We start from the raw sequence: 21,758 nt of genomic DNA, 5'->3' as shown, positions 1-21,758 counted from the left end.
AGCACCTAGTGGCATGGCAACCTCTTCCTCGCTGCCTGAAAGGTGATGGAGGCAGAAGCCCTCACCTGTGTGGTTGAGTCTTAGAAGTGCAGGTGAAGACTTGGGAAGAAGAATTCAGTTACATGGTCTTTCTTTGGCTAGTACAGGCACGATGGGCCGAATGGCTCTGTGGTAATCTTACAACGGTGGTCCCTTTTGTCACCATGATTTTTCCATTGGTTCTGCTGTCTGCCATACACAGTATCAGATCTGTATAACAAACAGATATTACAAAGTGTGGAACTGGGAGTAGAAAAATAATCTTCCCTGCAATGGGTGGCAAGAGGGAACATGATGGATAGTTCTCACCACTTCTGTCTCACTTTCTGCAAAGCGCAGGAAGTGTAAAAGTAAAACCATGTGAAATACAGACCGTGGCCCAACAAAGGTACGTCTGTCAGACACTAATGTGCACTGCAGTCAGAGAAGGAACTCTTCACTGGGAGTTCTCAGACTTGACCTCCCCTGTGAAGGCCAATGAAGACAGGTGAACATTTTACAGCTTCAGAACAAGGCACCAGTGTGAGGCCATTTAAGTGTTTTTAAGCACTCATTAGTTTTATAGTCTTAGTATTTATTAGGAAAACTGAACCCAATAGCGGTTAGCGTGACGCTATTACAGGCACCAAGTGATCGGGGTTCAATTCCGGTCGCGTTCTCCCCGTGTCTGCGTGGGTTTCCTCCGGGTGCTCCGGTTTCCTCCCACATTCCAAAGATGTGCGGTTAGTGGGGTTAACATGGGTGTAACTGGGTGTCGCGGGCTCACTGGGCCGGAAGGGCCTGTTACCGTGCTGTAGGAAATAAAAGTTTTAAAGTATTTTGTGACTTCTAAAACCTCATGGATGTCACAATCCTCGGTTGAAGATATCGTTAGCTTTTGCCACTTTATTTTGGAAATCACAGAACAGAAAGAGGCTGTTCAGCCCAATAGACTGTGATGTTCTTTCGAAGTTAGAACACAGAACACAGAACAGTACAGCACAGGAACAGGCCCTTTGGCCTATAATGTCTGTGCCGAACATGATGCCAAATTAAACTAAATCCCTTCTGCCTGCACGTGATCCACATCTCTCCATTCCCTGCGTATTCATGTGCTATCTAACAGCCTCTTAAACGCCACTGTCGTATCTGCATCCACCACCACCTCTGGCAGCGCATTCCAGGGACCTACCACTCTCGGTGTAAAAAACCTGCCCCACACATCTCCTTTAAACTTACTCTTTCACCTTAAATGCATGCCCTCTAGTATTTGACATTTCTATTTCCACTTATTTTTCTACTTGTCAGCTCTTTCTTCCTCAAAAGTTTTCTTTTCCTCCTGAGTATTTATCCAGTTCCTGACTGAGTCCACCGTACTACTGGGGATGGCATTCCAAATCCTCACCACATGCTGCCTGGAAATGATCATTCTCATGTCACCCCTCATTTCCATTGCCAGGACGTATTAAGTTCATTTAATGGGACATTCATATCTTTATGTGGCTTTCAAATGCAGGCAAGATGAATTATCCACCAGAATTCTGGATGCTCAGCTCAATCCAGAGGTTGCGTTTAATGCTTCAGTTAACACCAGCACTTCTTTCCTTAATCTTCCTGAGATGATCCAGGTATATTTAACTGCAATCCCTCTCCAGCTGTTTCAGTTGTTACAGATGTTACAGTTTCTGTGTAGGATTATGCAGGATGTACAGCACTTCGGGCAATTTGGTTCACTTGTCCATGTCTGTCTTTATCCCAACTGAAGCCTCCTCTCATCTAAATCTCTCAGTGTGACCACCTATTCTCATCTCCTGCCTTGCCCACCCTCCCCTTAGTGCATCAACACCATTCTCCTCAACTCCTCCACTAGGAACTGGCTGTCACATCCTCACTGCTCAAATTCCTCCTGAACTCCCTATTGGATTTCTTGATAACTCTCATATTCCGGTCTCTAGTTAAACTAGAGGAAACATGGTCTCTGTACCCACTCGATCACAACCCTCCTTAATCTTGCCGTCTAATCCTTTATACTTCTTACAAGGAGAAGAGACCCGGTCTCTTTCTGAGACAATGTCATCGATTCATTCACTGAAGCATACAAAGCAATGGACCTTGCACTCAGTGGCCGCAAGACAAAGTCCCACCATCAAACTCCCCGGCTGCACCACACTGCCCCGCTATATTCTGCATTCTGTTTTCTTTTTAACTACCCTGACGTACTTATGTACGGAATGATCTGTCTGGACGGCACGCATACAAAAGCTTCTCACTGTATCTCGGTACACATGACCATAATAAAACAATCTCTCACTGCTGTTTCTAGATCTCCTCCCTGATAGCACTGTGGGAGTACCTTCACTAATAAGATCGCAGTAGTTCTATCAACTTAATTCTTAATGGGTTTGGGAGGCTGGATGCATAAGATAAGATAAGATCTTTATTAGTCACATGTACATCGAAACACACAGTGAAATACAGCTTTTGCGTAGTGATTTTGGGGGGCAGCCCACAAGTGTTGCCACACTTCCGGCGCCAACATAGCATGCCCACAACTTCCTAACCTGTAGGTCTTTGGGATGTGGGAGGAAACCGGAACACCTGGAGGAAACCCACACAGACACGGGGAGAACGTACAAACTCCTTACAGACAGTGGCCGGATTTGAACCCGGGTCGCTGGCGCTGTAAAACATTGTGCTAACCATTATGCTACCATGATGCAGGGAGAATGACGAGTCTTGGACCATGAGTGACAGAATGAGGACGTTTAGGAGAATGGAGAGGTTTCTTCACACAGATCACTGGAACTCTGCTCCAGTGAGTGCTTTCAAAGCAGAGATCAACAGCTATCTGGATATTGAGGGAATTGGGGGATATGGGGATAGCGAAGGAAATGGCACGATGTGGAGCAGCCACGATGTTAATGAACGGAGGAGCAGGTTTGAGGGGCTGGATTGTCCATTCCTGCTCCTAGTTCTTATGTTGAGGTGGTTTACTCCATATTCTCAAGGGGAATCAGGAACTGGCAATGAACGTCGGCCTTGCCACTGCTGCCTACATCCTGAAAAGAATAAACATTTTAAAAAATGATGAAATAGAAGCTGATAAAATCCTTGCATGATTCACTAATTTGTAACCCAATGCTTAGGATAATTATTAATCTACATGGTGGGAAGATTACTGAATTTGACAAGAAAATAAAATATTCCATGAACATTAATGTCAAATGGGCTTTAGATGTCAATGAGAGTGATATTTAGGTATTACCAGTGTTATAAGTTATGAGGGACGTCTCACTTCCATTCCAAGACAGCAAACTCTTTCATTATGCTGAGGGAGACTAACTTGCAACACCAAACTGGACCCACAAGGAGCAGATGTTGAGAGAAAAAATGCCTGTCATTGAGTCACAGAAACAGGCCCTCCGGCCCACCACATCCATGCCGACCTTTTGCCCATCTACACTTATCCCATTTGCCCGCATTAGGACATATCCTTGCATGCCTTGCCTATTTAAGTGTCTGTCTAAATGCCTCCTAACCATTGTTATTGTAGCATGGATGACCCTTTACAAATATCTCTCCAAATAGGAGATTCATGAGAAACAAAGGACTGCAGATGCTGAATCTAGATGAAGACACGATGACGCTGGAGGAACTCAGCAGGCCAGGCAGCATCCGTGGAGAAAAGCAGGCGGTCAACGTTTCGGGTCAGGACCCCACCACCAAGCATATCTTCCCTCCCCACCCATCCTGGGAAGGTTCTCTCTGTGACTCCCTCGTTCACTATCCATCCCTCCCACCCATCCTGTTCCACCCCAGGGGACTTCCACTGCCCCCGCCATAGGTGCATCACCTGCCCCGACACCACCTCCATCCCCTCCATCCAGGGACCCAGACAGTCCTGTCAGGTGAGACAGAGATTCACCTGCACCTCTCTTAATATCATCGACAGCATTCGGTGCTCCGAGTGTGGCCTCCTTTACATCGGTGAGACCAAATGCAGACTAGGTGACTGTTTTGCAGAACACCTGCGCTCCGTCCGTAACCGCGATCTGCATCTCCCCGCTGCCGGTCACTTCAACTCCCCCTCCCACACTATCACTGAAATGTCAGTCCTCGGCCTCCTCCACTGCCAGGAGAATTCCAAGCACAAACTGGAGGAACAGCACCTCATTGTCCGTCTCGGAACTTGCAGCCTGACGGCAACGAACATTGATTCTTCGACATTAGGTAACCCCCATCCCCCTTCCCCACACCCCACCCCCACCACGTTTCTTCTCTTCTTCCCTTTCCGAGCCTCTTTCCCCTCTCTCTCCTTCCCTGTGACCCATCCCCCGGTGGATCTGCTCTCCCCTCCTCCCCCACACCTGCCCATCACTATCTCTTACCTGCATCTACCTATCACCACCCTGTGCCCACCCCACCTCCCCTCTTTTGTCCACCTATCACTGCTCTGCTTTTCCCTCCTATATATTGGGCTTCCCCTTTTCCTATCTTCAGTCCTGAAGAAAGGTCCTGACCCGAAACGTTGACCGCCTGCTTTTCTCCACGGATGCTGCCTGGCCACTGAGTTCCTCCAGCGTCATCGTGTTTTTCAGGAGTTTCACTGATATTTAACTGGTTGCTCTTAAAGTGTAATTTTGTGCATTTTGTTCAGTAGTGTGACTGTTGCGCTTCAGTGTTTCCAAACAAGTTCAGTCAAGCCATAAACCTTTTGTAAACTGCAGGATAGTGTAGCGGTTAGCGTAATGCTTAACATGCCAGCAACCCGGGTTCAATTCCTGCCACTGTCTGTAAGGAGTTAGTATGTTCTCCCCGTGTCTGTGTGGGTTTCCTCTGGGTGCTCCGGTTTCCTGCCACGTTCCAAAGACGTACGGGTTAGGAAGTTGTGGACATGCTATGTTGGTGCCGGAAGTGTGGTGACACTTGCGGGCTGCCCCCAGAACACTCTATGCAAAAGATGCATTTCACTGTGTGTTTCGATGTACGTGACCAATAAAGATCTTATCTTATCTCTTATCTTAGGATCCTGCCAACCAATGTATGAGGAGTTTAGACTAAATCACATTGCTTGAATTCCAACCCTATCCTATTCAAATGAAAATGAGGAAGATGTGGTAAAATCGTTGCTCAGTTGTCTCCTCGGGAGGAGAAGATGCTTTTGTGAAGTGTAATCGTCTCGTTGATGCAGCTAGCAGAGCAGTCTTCACCAACCCTCGTTCGATCCTGACCTCCGGTGGAGTGTGGAGTTTGCACATTCTTCCTGTGAGCGCGTGGGTTTCTCTTGGGTTCCCACATCCCAAGGATGTGCGGGTCGGTAGGTTAATCAGCCACTGTAAATTGCCTCCTGAGTGGGTGGGTGGGAGGAGAATAGGTTACAGGGAAATAACGGGGCAAGTGACTGATGGATTCGTTCTGAGAGCTGGCAGTGTGTTGGGGCGGGGCGGCAGTGGTTAGATTGTGTGGGAGGGAAATTGCAACTAGCGCGAGGGGACTTGTGGGATCAGGGATCCAACTACAGATTGGGGTGTTCTGGGGTCATTCACAGTAGGGCCCTGGGACTGGTTGTAGGACAGAGGGAGTACAGATACATACCTCCCTGAAAGTGGCGTCACCGGTAGACAGGGTGGTGAAGAATACATTGGCACGCTGGCCTTCATCAGTCAGGGCATTGTAGGAGTTGGGACGTTATGTTGCAGTTGTGCAAGTCATTGGTGAGGCCGCACCTGGAGTACCGAGTACAGTTTTGGTCACCCCGTTACAGGGAAGCGTTACTAAGCTAGAAAGAGTGCAAAGAAAATTATGAGGATGTTGCCAGGAATCGAGGGCCTGAGTTATAGGGAGAGGTTGGGCAGGCTGCGACTTCATTCATTGGAAGGTAAAACTCTAAGGGGTGACTTTATAGAGGTGTACAAATCATGTGGGGCATAGATAGAGTGAACGTACAGTCTTTTTCCCAGGGAAAGGGAATCATAAACTAGGGGGCAGAGGTTTAAAAGTGAGAGGGGAAAGATTTAAAAGGGACCTGAGGGGCAACTTCTTCACACAGAGGGTGGTGAGTGTATGGAACGAGCTGCCAGAGGGAAGTGGTTGAGGCAGGTAGAAGAATAACATTTAAAAGGCACTTGGACAGGTAACATGGATAGGAAAAGTTTTGAGGGATAGGGGCCAAACACATGCAAATGGGACTAGCTTAGATGGGAATCTTGGTCGGCATGGACGAGTTGGGCCGAAGGGCCTGTTTCTGTGCTGTATCACTCTATGATTGTATTTCAGTTGGGGAGGAGGTCATAAATTGTAGACAAATAGTCTCTTTACCTTGCAGGGCTCCCAGTTGGTGTATTGGATGTTGAGAGTGTGATACCCAGGAATGACCAATGACTGTGATACCCCTTGCTCAAAATGCATCCAATCTCCGTGCTCCCCCCATTCCCAAAATTCCCTTCACTCCAATTTGGCAACCTCTGTTGCTCTGCCCTAACACACTGCCCCCTTCAGTAGATCAGTTGGTCCCAACTAACTTCCACCTCTCTCCCCCAACCCCAAGCCTCACTTCCCTGCTCCCATCCCCAGTCTCCCACCCTCCAGTCTTCCTTCCCCCACACTTCCCACTGGATGAGTTCCAAGTTCCCTAGCCACTCCAAAAGGAACGTTGCCCAGGGAATGATGTCACTCTGTACACCCCTGACAGAGGTCACATCAGGGTCAGAGGAGTAACTCATGGTGGACAATCCCAGCTGAGTTTCCAAATTACTTAAAAAATGGCCATTATCGTTTTTTTAAAAATATCAATTTTTAGCTGTATAACCTTGAAAAATGTGGCATTAATTAAATTTCCAGATATTTAAGTTGACAAGGGTATGTAGTCAACAAGTAGCACCGCTGGTAGAGGTGTTGCCTCGTAGTTCCAGCGACCCAGGTTCGATCCTGAACTCCGGCGCTACCTGTGTGGAGTTTGCACCTTCTCCCTGTGACCGTGTGAGTTTCCTCTGGGTGCTCCGGTTTCCTCCCATGTCCCAATGACATGCGGGTTGGTGGGTCAACTGGCCGCTGCAAGTCACCCCTCATGTGGAGGTGAGTGGAGGAATCTGGGGGGGAGCTGATGGGAATGTGGGGATAATGAAATGGGATTAGTGTAAATGGATGGCCGATGGTCAGTACAGACTCAGTGGGCCGAAGGACCTGTTTCCCCGCTGTATGACTCTAAGTGATGCAGCCAGTCTCCCCACAGTGAATATTGCAATAAGCAGTGTGATGTTCAGCTGATTAACCAGACTTGACTGTGTTGTTGGAGGGAATTTAGGACAAGGAATTGGAAGAGTGGCCTTCAACCAAGGGATGATGTTATTAGGATTTCATCAGAACAGGGAGCTGGAACTTTGCTAACAGTCTTGTCAGAGGAGAAACGTTTCTGACCTCCCAACTCCAAGACAGTGGTAGGAACTCACAGCTGATCAGGAGCCGCCCAAAGTGTGTACCCTGAGTCTGTTCCCCAACACAAGTGCCACACTCTTGTAACATACAGTAATAATTTATTTTGTTAATTTCAAGAGCCACCAAATTCATTATCTTGAAAATGCTTCATTTCGGAATTGTCGACAACACTTCTGCAAAATGTAAAGGTACTATACAAATTCTTAATACAAAACGAATAAATTAATAGCAGAATTTCACAATTCTGCACTTTCTACGCCATACATAATCCTCTTTCATTAAAAATCGAACAAAAGCCAGAGGGGTAAAAAAAAAAGACATTTTACATGCTCTTTTAGGATCTACAGTCATTTCAGGCCGCAATCTACTGAATTTATTTTAACTACATTGCTTAATTTACACAAACTTGTAATAAAACTATTGACATTTATAGATTTTAAACCCTACACCTATTCTAGTGGTAACTGTCTGTTGGGTTAGCACTGAATGTGACTGTCTATGTCCAAACTAAACTAATACTGATTTATAAAACATATTGGAACTTAACATTTTCCACAATGGTACTGAAACTGAGAATTAGAAAAAAAATTCACCCCACAATAAATGTACGGTGGCATCTGAGAACATTGGCCTCTCTTTTAAACTCAACACAAATCCCTCTTAGCCCTCTCCAAAAACAAACAGTGGTGTCTGGTTTTCTGAAGCGATCCATTCTTGCTCAGGGACCACACACAATGGTTCTGCCTCAGTCCCGATGTTCGGTTCACCTTCCTCTCCCACCCTGCTCAAACAGGAAACCCTCCACCATTCAGAAAACGCAGAAGAGAGAGCTCTTGTGTCTGCAACGGCCACCGAGCTGAGAAATCTGGAGCACACACGCACTCTGCCTGCCAGACTTTTCAGCACTAAATTATTTCTGATGAGTACTTCATGGGAAAATATTTTTTAAAAATTTTGTGAGGCCTTCCAAGGGTTGATAACTCTCTTCCCCTAAATCAGCTAAAGTCTTTGAAGAGAATGTGTGACTGGTAAGATGATTTTCATCTTGAATTGGGACTGATATTGTACCATAAATATCAAATTTTCTCCCAATTCAGAAATATACAGATTATGTGTGCTTTATCTCCCATTGATCATATTTCTATGCATCAGTGACGGCTCATACAGTCTCCATGTGGGCCATCCATGAATACATTTTATAACAGTGTTGGTTAACTAGAGGAAAGGTTTTTCCTACAACCCTGGCACTTGTTAACATGAAGAATGCATCTTTTAGATAGTTCACAGGGTCTGTCAGAATCATCAATGTGACACCATTGGCAACGTACTGGGGTCAAATTCATCTTCTGTCACTGGGTGTGAAATAGTGCTGGGAAATCGAACCTTGTACTTGCTGCTGCTTAGCTGCCTCTGTTCCAGTTGGGCAGATGACCGTAACCAGTGTTCGATATTTGCCCACTTGTTTACTTAACAGGTAACCAATGGACAACGTCTGTCCAATTTGTTCTCTTCAGCTTAAAGTTGGTCTTTGGTAAAATTCAAGTAAACATTAAGCTCCATTAAAATTCTTAAGCATTTTGTTATTAAACTTTCGGCATTATTTTCCCACCAGAGATCGAAACAAAAGTCATACACAGGCTTCATGATGGGAGATCTGGTGTGTATGATCTGCAATCTGACTTCAAACTGTAAAAAACCTTTTAATTCTTGACCAGTGGTTACCTGAGAGACAGACAGAGAGAGAGAGAGAGCACAGTTGTGGTACTTTAATGAGGATTCACTTTAGCTTAGCTCGTTGATTTCCTTTGTGAATGTGCTTGGAGCTGGGTTTGCTGGTCCCTAGCTGTGCATAGAGTAAGGCAGTGACAAAGGACAGTGGATGGGCTCGACACTTGAACTTTGAGCTGAGGTCATTGGTCAGACTAGAGTTCCAGGTTTAGCACTGTCGCTTCCATACCACTGGACGTCTGCTAATTCTGAATAGAGGGACCTGTCCATGTAGCAAGTGTCCTGGTAGGCCTGAAAGAAAAGAACACCAGAGTCAGCCAAACCCATCGTTAAATATTTAGCAAACCCTCACTGTCCATGCAAAGTCGCACATTATTAAAGTATACTTCACTAGAGTATCACTCTAGTGACTCTATCAGTCACACAGCATGGAAACAGGCCCTTTGGCCCAACTCGTCCATGCTGACCAAGATGGCCCTGGTCAACCACGGAGATGCCACGGCCAAGAAAGCTCACCAGCGCCTCTACTTCCTCAGGAGGCTGAAGAACTTGTCATGTCCTCTTGGACACTCACCGACTTTTATTGATTCAGCATAGAAAGCATCCTATCTGGATGCATCACGGCTTGGTACGGCAACTGCTCTGCCCAGGACCGCAATAAACTGCAGAGAGTTGTGGACACAGCTCAGCACATCACAGAAACCAGCCTCCCCTCTGTGGACTCTGTCTATGCCTCTTGCTACCTTGGTGAAGCAGCCAACATAATCAAAGACCCCACCCACCCGGGTCATTCTCTCCTCCCCTCTCCCATCAGGCAGAAGATACAGGAGCCTGAGGGCACGTACCACCAGGCTCAAGGACATCTTCTATCCCACTGTGATAAGACTATTGAACGTTCCCTTATATATTAGGGTGGACTCTTAACCTCACAATCTACCTTGTTATGACCTTGCACTTATTGTCTACCTGCACTAGCACTTCCCTGTAGCTGTGACACTTTATTCTGTATTCTGTTATTGTTTTTATCCTACTAGCAACACTATGACCACTTTGCTCACTTTGCACTTAAATGGACTTTGTTTTCTTAGTTTTTTTTGTTCTAATTGTGTTCTTTCTTGTAAAAATTGTGTATAATTTGTTTAATTCATGCTTTTCTTGTGAATGTTGCTTATCTGATGCTCTGTGCCCGTGATGCTGCTGCAAGTAAGTTTTTCATTGCACCTGTGCACATGTGGACTTGTGCATCTGACAATAAACTTGACTTTGACTTTGGTATGGTAACTGCTCTTACCATGTACCACCAGGCTCAAGGACAGCTTCTATCCTGTCGTTATAAGACTATTGAATGGTCCCTTGTACGATAAAATGGATTCTTGACCTCAACAATCTACCTCGTTATGGCCTTGCACCTTATTGTCTGCCTGCACTGCACTTTCTCTGTTGCTGTAACACGATATTCTGCATTCTGTTATTGCTTTTCCTAGTACTACCTCAATGCACTGATGTGATGAAATGATCTGTATGGATGGCACGCAAAACAAAGTTTTTCACTGGACCTCAGTACACGTGACAATAATAAACCAATTTACCAATTTGTACCTGCCACCACCTCAGTAGCATCAGTGATGCTAGTTATGTTGTGTCTGTTTGTCTAACTGTAGCAGCACAGGATAAGGGGAGTGTAGTGATTAGTTCACTCCACTGCCAGCCAGAAATCTGGACCACTGACATAGAGAGATGGGTTCAAATCCAACTGAGGCAGATGGAGAATTTACCTTTGAGTAATCGTATCAATCTGGGATTTAGTCACAGAGACATCAGCCATGAAACTACCAATTGTTTTGAAATCCCATCTAATTTGGGGAGGAAATCTGCTTGCCCCATCTGACTCCAAGATCACCAATGTGGTTGAATCTTCAAACCTCAGGGGTAATTAGGGATGGGCAATATATGCTGGCACTGCCAGTGATGTTTCTATGAATGAATAAAAAGTTATTCATATTTTGGATAAACTACGCTGCTTTCTACTTTGTTTGAAGAAAGAAAACTGTTTGCTACAAAGGTAAACTTAGATATGCATCCTATCTGGATGCATACACGGCTTGGTAGCGGCAACTGCTCTGCCAGGGACCGCAAGAAACTGCAGAGAGTTGTGGACACAGCCCAGAGCATCACGGAAACCAGCCTCCCCTCCATGGACTCTGTCTACACTTCTCGCTGCCTTGGTAAAGCAGACAACATAATCAAGAACACACCCACCCCGGACTTTCTCTCTTCTCCTCCCTCCCATTGGGAAGAAGATACAAAAACCTGAAAGCACGTACCACCAGGCTCAAGGACAGCTTCTATCCCGCTGTTATAAGACTATTGAACGGTCCCCTAGTACGATTAGATGGACTTTTGACCTCACAATGTACCTCGTTATGACCTTGCACCTTATTGTCTGCCTGCACTGCACTTTCTCTGTAACTGTAACACTTTGTTCTGCATTCTGATATTGTTTTACCCTGTACTACCTCAATGCACTGATGTAAGAAATGATCTGTATGATCGGTATGCAGGACAAATTTTTCACTGTACCTCGTACAAGTGACAATAATAAACCAATTCCTAATTCCTAAGAAAGAAAACTGTTTGCTACAAAGGAACAGCTTAGAGGCACCGATATGTTACGGCACGACTGTTATTCAGCCCATCTTGTGCATGCTAGCTCCTTGTACAGCAATCCTGTCAGTCCCACAGCCTTGTTCTCTATCCACAATTTGACAAATTATTCTCTCCCAAGTGCCTGTCCAATTCCCCTTCAAGGGCTGACTAATTTTGTTTCCAACACCCTCACGGGAAGTGTGTTCCAGATGGAGTTATACAGCACGGAAGCAGGCCCTGCGGTCCATCAACCTTCCACTTGAACCGTTCTTCCATTAATCCCATTTTATTCCCCCCACATTCCCATCAACTCCCTCCAGATCCCACCTCTCACCCACACACGCAGGACAATTTACAGCGGCCAATTAACCCACCAACCCCGCACGTCGTTGGGATGTGGGAGGAAACCGGAGCACCCGAGGCAAACCCACACAGACACAGGGGGAACGTGCAAACTCCACACAGACAGCGCCCGAGGTCAGGTTCGAACCCTGGATCTTTACTCTTTGTGTAAGACTTCTTTTGACCATCACTTAAACCCAAGTCCCCTGGTCCTCGATCTGTCACCAATGGGAACAGCCTCTCCTCAATCTACCTTGTCATAGCACCTTCAGGATGTTTCATACAGTCATTGAGTCATGTGTGAAACAGGTTGTTCGGCCCATCAAGTCTGCACTAGCAAGCACACCATTTACATCAACCCCATTTCATCCTCTCCCCAGGTCCTGCCACTCACCTACACACCAGGTTCCAATTCTTTCAAAAAGACAGTAATTAAGCAGAAAATTCTCGAAAATACATGGGAGATGAAGCAGCATCTGTGGAGCGAGAAACGGTATCTGATGGAAGACTGACCTGTAGTGTTGGCTCTGTTCCATTCTCCACAGATGCTGGATGACGTATTGAGTATTTCCAATACCCTCTTTAATTTCAGATTTACAGCAACTGTCGTGTTCTGTATCCCACAGCTCAAGCACTTGTGTCCCTCTCTCCTCCCTCAGCTCCTTCCATCTAAGACCCCACCCACCTGGGACATTCTCTCTTCTCTCCTCTTCCATTGGGTAGAAGGTACAGGAGCCTGAGGGCACGTACCACCAGACTTAAGGACAGCTTCTACCCCACTGTGATAAGACTATTGAATGGTTCCCTTATACAGTGAGATGGACTATGACCTCACGATCTACCTGACCTTGCACCCTATTGCACTGCACTTTCTCTGTAGCTGTGACACTTTACTCTGCACTGTTATTGTTTTCACCTGTACTACATCAATGCACTCTGTACTAACTCAAAGTAACTGCACTGTGTAATGAATTGACCTGTACAAACGGTTTGTTCGACAAGCTTTTCAAGTGACAATAATAAACCAATACCAATCTACTCCTCCTCCAGACAGATCAGCTGGGATTAACGTGTCTTTCCCACCCTCAGTGAGCACCAGCACATCTCCCGCTGTCGCTCTGCAACAGATATCCCCTTTTGTTCTCTCCCTCCTTTCTCTGTTTCTGGAAATAAAAACGCACCTGTTTTCTAACAATTCCAGTTCTGGTGAAAAGCCATCAATCTGAAACTTTAACGATTTCTCTCTCCACAGACGCTCCTGACCTGCTGAGTATTCCCAGCATCTTCTGTTTTTATTTCAATTTTCTCTCTTTCCCTTACATTCTGGTTTCTTGTTGGGTTACACAGTCCCCAAGCTGCTTGGCTTCAGACACTGATTATTACAAAAAGCATCAGTGTTAACATCATTGTCGACATACCCACTTTTGTGTGGAGAAAACTCAAACAGCAGAACAAATGTCTGAGCGAAACATCAACTGCTAAAAAAGCAAACTGTAAGAACAGGAGGCCACTCCCCTCCCCCTCCCACCAGGCAGAAGATACAAAAGCCTGAAAGCACGTACCACCAGGCTCAAGGACAGTTTCTATCCCGCTGTTATAAGACTACTGAACGATTCCCTAGTACAAGATGGATTCTTGACCTCACAATCTACCTCGTTATAACCTTGCACCTTATTGTCTGCCTGCACTGCACTTTCTCTGTAGCTGTAACACTTTATTCTGCACTCTGTTACTGTTTTCCCTTGTACTACCTCAATGCACTGTTGTAATGAATTGATCTGTATGGATGGCATGCAGAACAAAGTTTTTCACTGTACCTCGGTACAAGTGACAATAATAAACCAATTTACCATTTAGCCCCTCGAGCCTGTTCTGACGTTCAATGGCTGATTTATGGCCCAACTTCATAGGCCTACCTTTTCCCCAAAATAACTTCATATCCTTTGTTTAGCAACCAGCTCTCAGTCTCAAATTTAAAATGAACAACCGATGCGGAATCGTAATTGTTTGTGGGTTTCCGAATTCCTCCTTCTCTCAGTGTGCTGGTGTGTTTCCCAACTGAATGTGTAGACTCTGACCCCTACCTCCCCAATCACGCTGTGTCACCTCTCTCTGTAACTTCAGAGTCCAGGTATCATTCTGATGACACTCCAAGCAGTGGGTTCAGAACTGTCCCCATAACACCACACTGCAAACATTTGTTCCAAAACCTTTGGAGGGGCTAGGAGCATAAAGCCTCTGATACAGTTATACAGCACAGAAACCTTCGACCCACCATGTCCATACTGATCATTGTACTTATCTCTACTAGTCCCATTCCCCCACATTTGATCTGTAGCCTTCTATGTCTTCGCAATTCAAGTCTAGATGCTTTTGAATGTTGTGAGAGTCTCTGCCTCCACCATCTCCTTGGACAGTGGGTTCCAGATTCCAACAACTCTCTGAGTGAAACAATTCCCCCTCAGATGCCTCTAAATCTCCTTCCTCCCACATTCCAAAGACGTACGGGTTAGGGAGTTGTGGGCATGCTACGTTGGTGCTGGAAGCGTGGTGACACTTGCGGGCTGCCCCCAGAACACTCTACGCAAAAGGTGCATTTCGCTGTGTGTTTGGATGTACATGTGACTAATAAAGATATCTCATCTCAGCTCTCGTCTCATAAACCTCTGCCCTCCTGTTTTAGATAGTGAGTAAAAGATTCTTACGATCTCCCTTATCTACCCCCCCCCTCATAATTTTGTACACATGAAACCGTGCACTGTCGTGTCAATTTTATCTCAACAGAGGTTTGATTTTGATGAGGAGTTTACTTAAGTAATGCCACAGCATATCACAAAGGGAATACACAGAGAAGGGTATGGTGAGGGATGTATACCACAAAGCTCATCTTTACCGTACCTCTACTTTACTGGGCTTTGGTGAGTTGGCGAAAGAGTCTGCTCATCGTGAAGTGTGCTGTTTTCTGTTGTTTCTCTACAGGAGAGCAGGCAAAAGGGGACCAAGTAAGATTGAATATTAGTGAAAAAGAAGAAAGTGAGGAAAAGGTTAGTCAGACCCTGGGGTTAGGAGGTTAATACAAAACGTGCAGGTGACATAATTCTTTTAGTGTTGAAATGATCAAGAACTAGTACAGTAATGTAACTTCGTGTTACACTAAGTCAGACTTCTCACATTCTGCTTAGGTTTTTAACTTGCATGCACAATAGAACACTGAACACAAACAAGAAGATTATAAAACACAAAATGCAAGATAATGTCACATTTCCCTCACTCACTCTCACCCCAACTATTTAATGCAAGAGCACGGGGGCACAGAGGAGGCTACAACAGTCCAGGGCATTGGTGAGACAGCACAGATTTGGTCTCCTCACCTAAAGAAGGATATACTTGCCTTCAGAGAACATTCACAAGTTGACAGAAGGGTTGTTTTACAAGCAAAGAGTGAGCTGATTTGATCTATACACACCGGAACTTAGAAGAATTAGGGGGTGGATCTGATTAAAACAAGATTCTGAGGGGATATGCCTGGATGGATGCTGAGACGATGTTTCAAACTCAGGGGGCAAAAGCTTGAGAACACGGACCACCAGGCTCAAGGACAGCCTCTATCCTGCTGTTATCAGACTTTTGAATGGGCCTCTCATCTGATAAAAATGAACTCTTGATCTCCCAATCTACGTTGTCTTGGCCTTTGCACTTTATTTGTTGACCTACACTGCACTTTGTAACACGATATTCTGTATTCTGTTTTCCTTTTCTACTACCTCGATGTACTTATGTATGGAATGATCTGTCTGGATGGCACGCAGACAAAAGCTTTTCACTGTATTTCAGTACCTGTGACAATAATAAACCAATTAGCAATTACCATCTAAACCTGTTCTACACAAGAGATCTACAGAGTTGAGCCAGTGAATATGGAATGACAGAACCCTGCAGCACAGAAACAGGCCCTTCGGCCCACCCTGTCCATGCTGATCTTCAAGTACCCATCTACACTATCCTATCTTCCAGCACTTATAATCAAAGACCCCACATTCTCTCTTCTCCCCCCTCCCATTGGGCAGAAGATACAAAAGCCAGGCTCAAGGACAGCTTCTACCCCGCTGTTATAAGACTATTGAACTGTCCCCTAGTACGATAAGATGGACCTTGACCTCACAATCTACCTCGTCACGGCCCTTGCACCTTATTGTCTGCCTGCACTGCACTTTCTCTGTAACTGTAACACTTTATTCTGCATTCTGTTATTGTTTTACCCTGTACTACTTCAATGCACTGTTGTAATGAATTCATGGGCAATATAGTGGGAGAAGAAATTCCTTCTCCCCTCAGTTGCCAACGTCTGACTCTGCGTTCCAGACTATGGTTACTATGGCTACTGATGGAGGAGCGGGAGAACAGAGGAAGCAAGAGAATGTGGGAAGCAGAGAGTCTCCTGGTGAAGGAAAAGCCAATGGTGGTAATTTGGCATAAGACCAGAAAACAGCAAAAATGTGTCAACATCTCGGAGGATCAATCCTGGGTCTGACATGAAGAAGGCACACCTGCGGCTCTACTTTGTTAGGAGTTTGAGGAGATTCGGTATGTCAACAAAGACTCTTGCAAATTTCTATAGCTGTACAGTAGAGAGCATTCTGACTGGTTGCATCACCGCCTGGTACAAAGCCTCCAATGCGCAGGATCACAAGAAGCTGCAGAGGGTTGTAGACTCAGCCAGCTCCATCACGGGCACATCTTCAAGAGGCAGTGCCTCAAGAAGGCGGCATCCATCACTAAGGACCCTCACCATCCGGGACATGCCCTCTTCTCGTTACTACCATCGGGGAGGAGGTACAGGAGCCTGTAGACCCACATTCAATGATTCAGGAACAGCTTCTTCCCCTCTGCCATCAGGTATCTGAATGGTCCATGAACCCATGAACACTACCTCGTTATTCCTCTTGTTTGGCACTATTTATTCATTTTGTAATTTGCAGTAATTTTATATCTTTGCACTGTACTGTTGTCAGTAAACTGAAGTATAACTCAGACGATACCTGTTCACAGGCTGTTGTCAGAAGATTCCCTTATCTAACCAGTTAGACCAGTTTGCAGTATAAAGGAAGAGGATGAGGACAGAGGACAGGTTCGTTACTTCATTTTACTTGCCTTGCTTGCTGGTACAAGCTGACACTATCTGACCTATACGTTAATGGACATCTAAGAAAGCAGCTGTCAGCGTAAGATTTGCGCCTCATTATCATCTCCAGATCTAACGGGGGTGGGGGTTAAATTTTACCTTTCCCTGGAGATCACCATGACAGCAGGTGGGTTGAGTTCATGATGTAGGCCTGGATCATGGACACACTCCTTGGACACTGGCATACATTTGCAAGGTTATTTTCCCAGAAATGAATGACCCACTTTGCACTTGTCCTATTCTATTTTCTCAGTCGTAGTGTTTAATTATAGTCACACAGCACAGAAAGAGGTCTTTTGGCCCAACTCAGTTCTGTCAAACCGAACGCCAACTCACAAAAAGGTGGTTAGAAATAAATAGAAGTTACCTCACCATCATTTAATTATGCAGAAACAAAACAATGTGTAACCTTGATCCCTGACGGTAACTATTGTAAGTTATCTAACTCTCCTGAGAGAGCTGTCACCATACATCCATTGTCCGTTTGTTGGGCCTATTCTCAAGTTAAATAACAATGGAGAATGAAGACTACTTAGCACAATGCCTTTGATGTGATAACGATGGGGGAAGGACAATTAAGAGTAAAACCGTGATATGTCCCCTGCTTTGGGAACTTGGCTGTGTACGGTTTTGTTTGCCAGGAGTGGAAGCTTTGATCTTGTATGAAGACAATAGGCTTTGTCTGCAGACGACTGGACTCACCCACTCTGCCAGGACACAATGTGGTGAGGGCTGTGTGATGGGGAAGTAATGGCCAATTCAGCAGGTTGCGTTGTGCTTCTTTGACTGCGAGGTGAAGCTGCTCGAGACAGGAGAAAAAAGCACAATGTAAGGTCAGACAGAGATCCACACAGACAATGCAAAACTTCTGATAAAGCCTGACTCATCGGTTATATTTAGGATTAAGGCATTAGATTCAGCATTAACCTCACAAAGGAAGTTCCAAACTGTTCTGCAGGACTGCTTTTCCGAAGTCAATGCCATTGTGTTGTAGTGAGCCTGCATTCACTGTGAGTGTACCCTGGGGTCACACTGAATGTCTGCTGCCTCTGGACTGTCCTGTCAGGAACTTGACCATTTCTGCTCCTGAAAATTCACTCCCATTTTGTGTCCTGGAGTCTTACAGTACGGAGGCAGGCCCTTCGGCCCAACTGGTCCATGCTGACCAAGATGCCCCATCCAAACTAGTCCCATTGGCCCATAACCTTCTAAACCTTTCCAATCCATGTACCTGCCCAACTGTCTTCTAAAAGTTGTTATTGTACTTTCCTCAACCACTTCCTCTGGCAGCTCATTCCACATAGCTACCACTTTTTGTGTGAAAAAGTTGCCCCTCAAGTTCCTCTTAAATCTCTCCCCTCTCACCTTAAACCTATGCCCTCTAGTTCTTAATTGCCCAACCCTGGGAAAAAGACAGAGTGCATTCACCCTGTCTATGCCCCTCATGAGTTTATACACCTCTATAAGATCACCTCTCAGTCTCCTACACTGAAAGGAATAAAGTCCTAACATCCAACCACTCAATCCCTCAAGTCCCAGCAACATCTTTGTAAATATTTTCTGCAATCTTTCCAGTTTAATAACATCTTTTCTGTTGGTATTGGAATTGGTTTATTATTGTCACTTGTACTGAGGTACAGTGAAAAACTTGTCTTGCATACCGATCGTACAGATCAATTCATTACACAGTGCAGTTACATTGGGTTAGTACAGAGTGCATTGATGTAGTACAGGTAAAAACAATAACAGTACAGAGTAAAGTGTCACAGCTACAGAGAAAGTGCAGTGCAATAAGGTGCAAGGTCACAACAAGGCAGATCGTGAGGTCATAGTCCATCTCATTGTATAAGGGAACCGTTCAATAGTCTTATCACTGTGGGGTAGAAGCTGTCCTTAAGTCTGGTGGTACGTGCCCTCAGGCTCCTGTGTCTTCTACCCGATGGAAGAGGAGAGAAGAGAGAATGTCCCGGGTGGGTGGGGTCTTTGATTATGCTGGCTGCTACACCAAGTCAACGAGAGGTAAAGACAGAGTCCAAGGAGGGGAGACTGGTGTCCGTAATGCGCTGGGCTGTGTCCACAACTCTCTGCAGCTTCTTGCGATCTTGGGCAGAGCAGTTGCCGTACCAAGCCGTGATACATCCAGACAGGATGCTTTCTATGGTGCATCGGTAAAAGTTGGTGAGAGTCAAAGGGGACAAACTGAATTTCTTTAGCCTCCTTCTATGACAGGGTAATCAAAATTGAACACAATATCCAAGTGCGGCCTCACCAGCGCCCTGTACAACTGCAACATAACATCCCAACTTCCATACTCAGTGCCCTTACTGATGAAGGCCAGCGTGCCAAATACCTCTTCACAACCTGTCGATTTCCTGAATTGTACATTTTTATTCTAATTTACTTTGTATCTTTGACCCTTCTGTTATTCTTCATGAAGTTCTTCAGAATTATACACTGAACAAATCATTATTTATCACAGTTTCTGAAAATTCTGTTTCCAGTGGATTTTCCTTTTCACCTCTTATCGCTAAATTATTGGAATTCACCGCAGTGCACACGATCCGAAGTTTGATGCTGAGGTTCATTGCTCACACTGCTTCGGGCTGAGTTACTGTGAACACGTCCCACTCATGGAGGGGAGAAACAGGGGCTCTCAATAAAGCTGCTTAGTAAAGAAATTTGCTAATTTATGGAGAGCCCTGCACAGTCTAAGGATGGCCCGATGTACTTTACAGCCAATGAACTTACTTTCTGAAATGCAAGCACTGTTATATTGTGGGAAGTGGACTGCCAGATTGTGTCCTGCAAACTCATTTTGCCTTCATGGTTTGACTGACTTTCGTCCAACTGGATTCATTCCATGGTCACATTACAGACATATCAAGAAACTGCAGAGAGTTGTGGACACAGTCCAGCACACCACGGAAACCAGCCTCCCCTCCATGGACTCTGTCTTTACCTCTCGCTGCCTTGGTGAAGCAGCCAGCATAATCAAAGACCCCACCCACCCGGGTCATTCTCTCTTCTCCCCTCTTCCATCAGGCAGAAGATACAGGAGCCTGAGGGCACGTACCACCAGGCTCAAGGACAGCTTCTATCCCACTGTGATAAGACTATTGAACGGTTCCCTAGTACGATGAGATGGACTCTTGATCTCACAATCTACTCTGTTATGACCTTGCTCCTTATTGTCTACCTGCACTGCACTTCCCTGTAGCTGTGACACTTTACTCTGTATTCTGTTATTGTTTTTACCCTGTACTGCCTCAATGCACTGTGTAATGAATTGATCTGTATGAATGGTATGCAAGACAAGTTTTTCACTGTACCTCGGTACGTGACAATAATAAACCAATTCCAATACCAATACCATCTCTGTCTCTCTCTCACACACACACACGCACGCACGCACGCACACACACACACACACACAATGTAGGCAAGGGAAAACGGGGTTTAGAAGGAGCCATGTTTAACTTTCCCTTTTTGTTGTGAAGTGCTCCCAACAGTGAGGTTAGTGAGAAAACTACAAGGAACAGAAGCAGGGGTAGGCCATTCAGCCCTTCATGCCTGCTCCAGCATTCAATGCTGATGTGTTACCTCAGCACCACTGCCCTGCATCGCTTGATTCCCTTAATATCTAGAAATCTATCATTTTCCATCTTGGGTCAAGAATCCCACAGCCTCCAGGTGAAAAAAATTCCCCTCATCTCATTCCTGACCGACTGAGCTCCTAGTTTCAGGAGGTGATCCGCAGGGAGACATCCTATAGCTTTAGACCAATACACATTAAGTGCTGGAGGAACTCAGCAGGTCAGGCAGCATCCGTGGAGGGAAATAAACAGTCAATGTCTCAGGCCGACACCCTTCATCAGGACTGATTGAGTCTCGGCCCGAGACGTCGACTGTTCATTTCCCTCTATGGATGCTGCCTGACCTGCTGAGTTCCTCCAGCGCTTTTTGTGTATTGCTCCAGATTTCAGCACCTGCAGAATTTTTTGTGTCTCCCTATAGCTCTGGATGCCATGTTCCAGCCATACAAGCCCTTGGTGAGAGCAAACTTGGAGTACGATGTGCAGTTCTGCTCGTCCAACCACAGGAAGGATGTCCTTCAACTGGAAAAGGTGCAGGAAAGATTCACAAGGATGTTGCCGGGACTGGAGGGCTTGAGTTACAAGGAGAGACTGGATGGGCTGGGACTGTTTTCCCCAGAGTAAAGGAGGCTGAGGGGTGACCTTACAGAGGTTTATAAAATGATGAGAGGCACAGATAGGGTGTAGTGGTCACGATCTTTTTCTTAAGGTAGGGGTGTCTAAAACTAGAGGGTGTAGGTCTAAGGTGAGGGGGGAGAAGATTTAAAAGGGGACCTGAGGGGCAAGTTTTCACACAGAGGGTGGTGGGTGTGTGG

General features: G+C 45.6%; 1 protein-coding gene across 13 annotated transcripts in view; it reads right to left on the bottom strand.

Moving 5' to 3' along the window:
- Positions 1-8,813: 8,813 nt before the first annotated feature.
- The window catches only part of frmd4a (FERM domain containing 4A), a 562,285-nt gene continuing 549,340 nt past the window's right edge, over positions 8,814-21,758 (bottom strand). For 12 of the 13 annotated variants that reach the window (XM_052034013.1, XM_052034024.1, XM_052034019.1 and 9 more), the window contains 2 exons: positions 18,053-18,149; positions 8,814-9,472 (listed from right to left, as the gene is read on the bottom strand). In XM_052034013.1, the coding sequence (XP_051889973.1) occupies positions 9,370-9,472; positions 18,053-18,149 (200 nt within the window). In that variant the 3' untranslated portion in view covers positions 8,814-9,369. Of the gene's footprint in view, positions 9,473-15,066; positions 15,142-18,052; positions 18,150-21,758 lie in introns of all 13 variants that reach the window. The other variant, XM_052034015.1, reaches the window with a different exon arrangement.

This window comes from Pristis pectinata, chromosome 19 (genome assembly GCF_009764475.1).
Source record: "Pristis pectinata isolate sPriPec2 chromosome 19, sPriPec2.1.pri, whole genome shotgun sequence".
Taxonomy (NCBI): Eukaryota; Metazoa; Chordata; class Chondrichthyes; order Rhinopristiformes; family Pristidae; genus Pristis; species Pristis pectinata.
The sequence above is the reverse complement of the archived record's forward strand: the minus strand, read 5'-3'. Positions and strand labels throughout refer to the sequence as shown.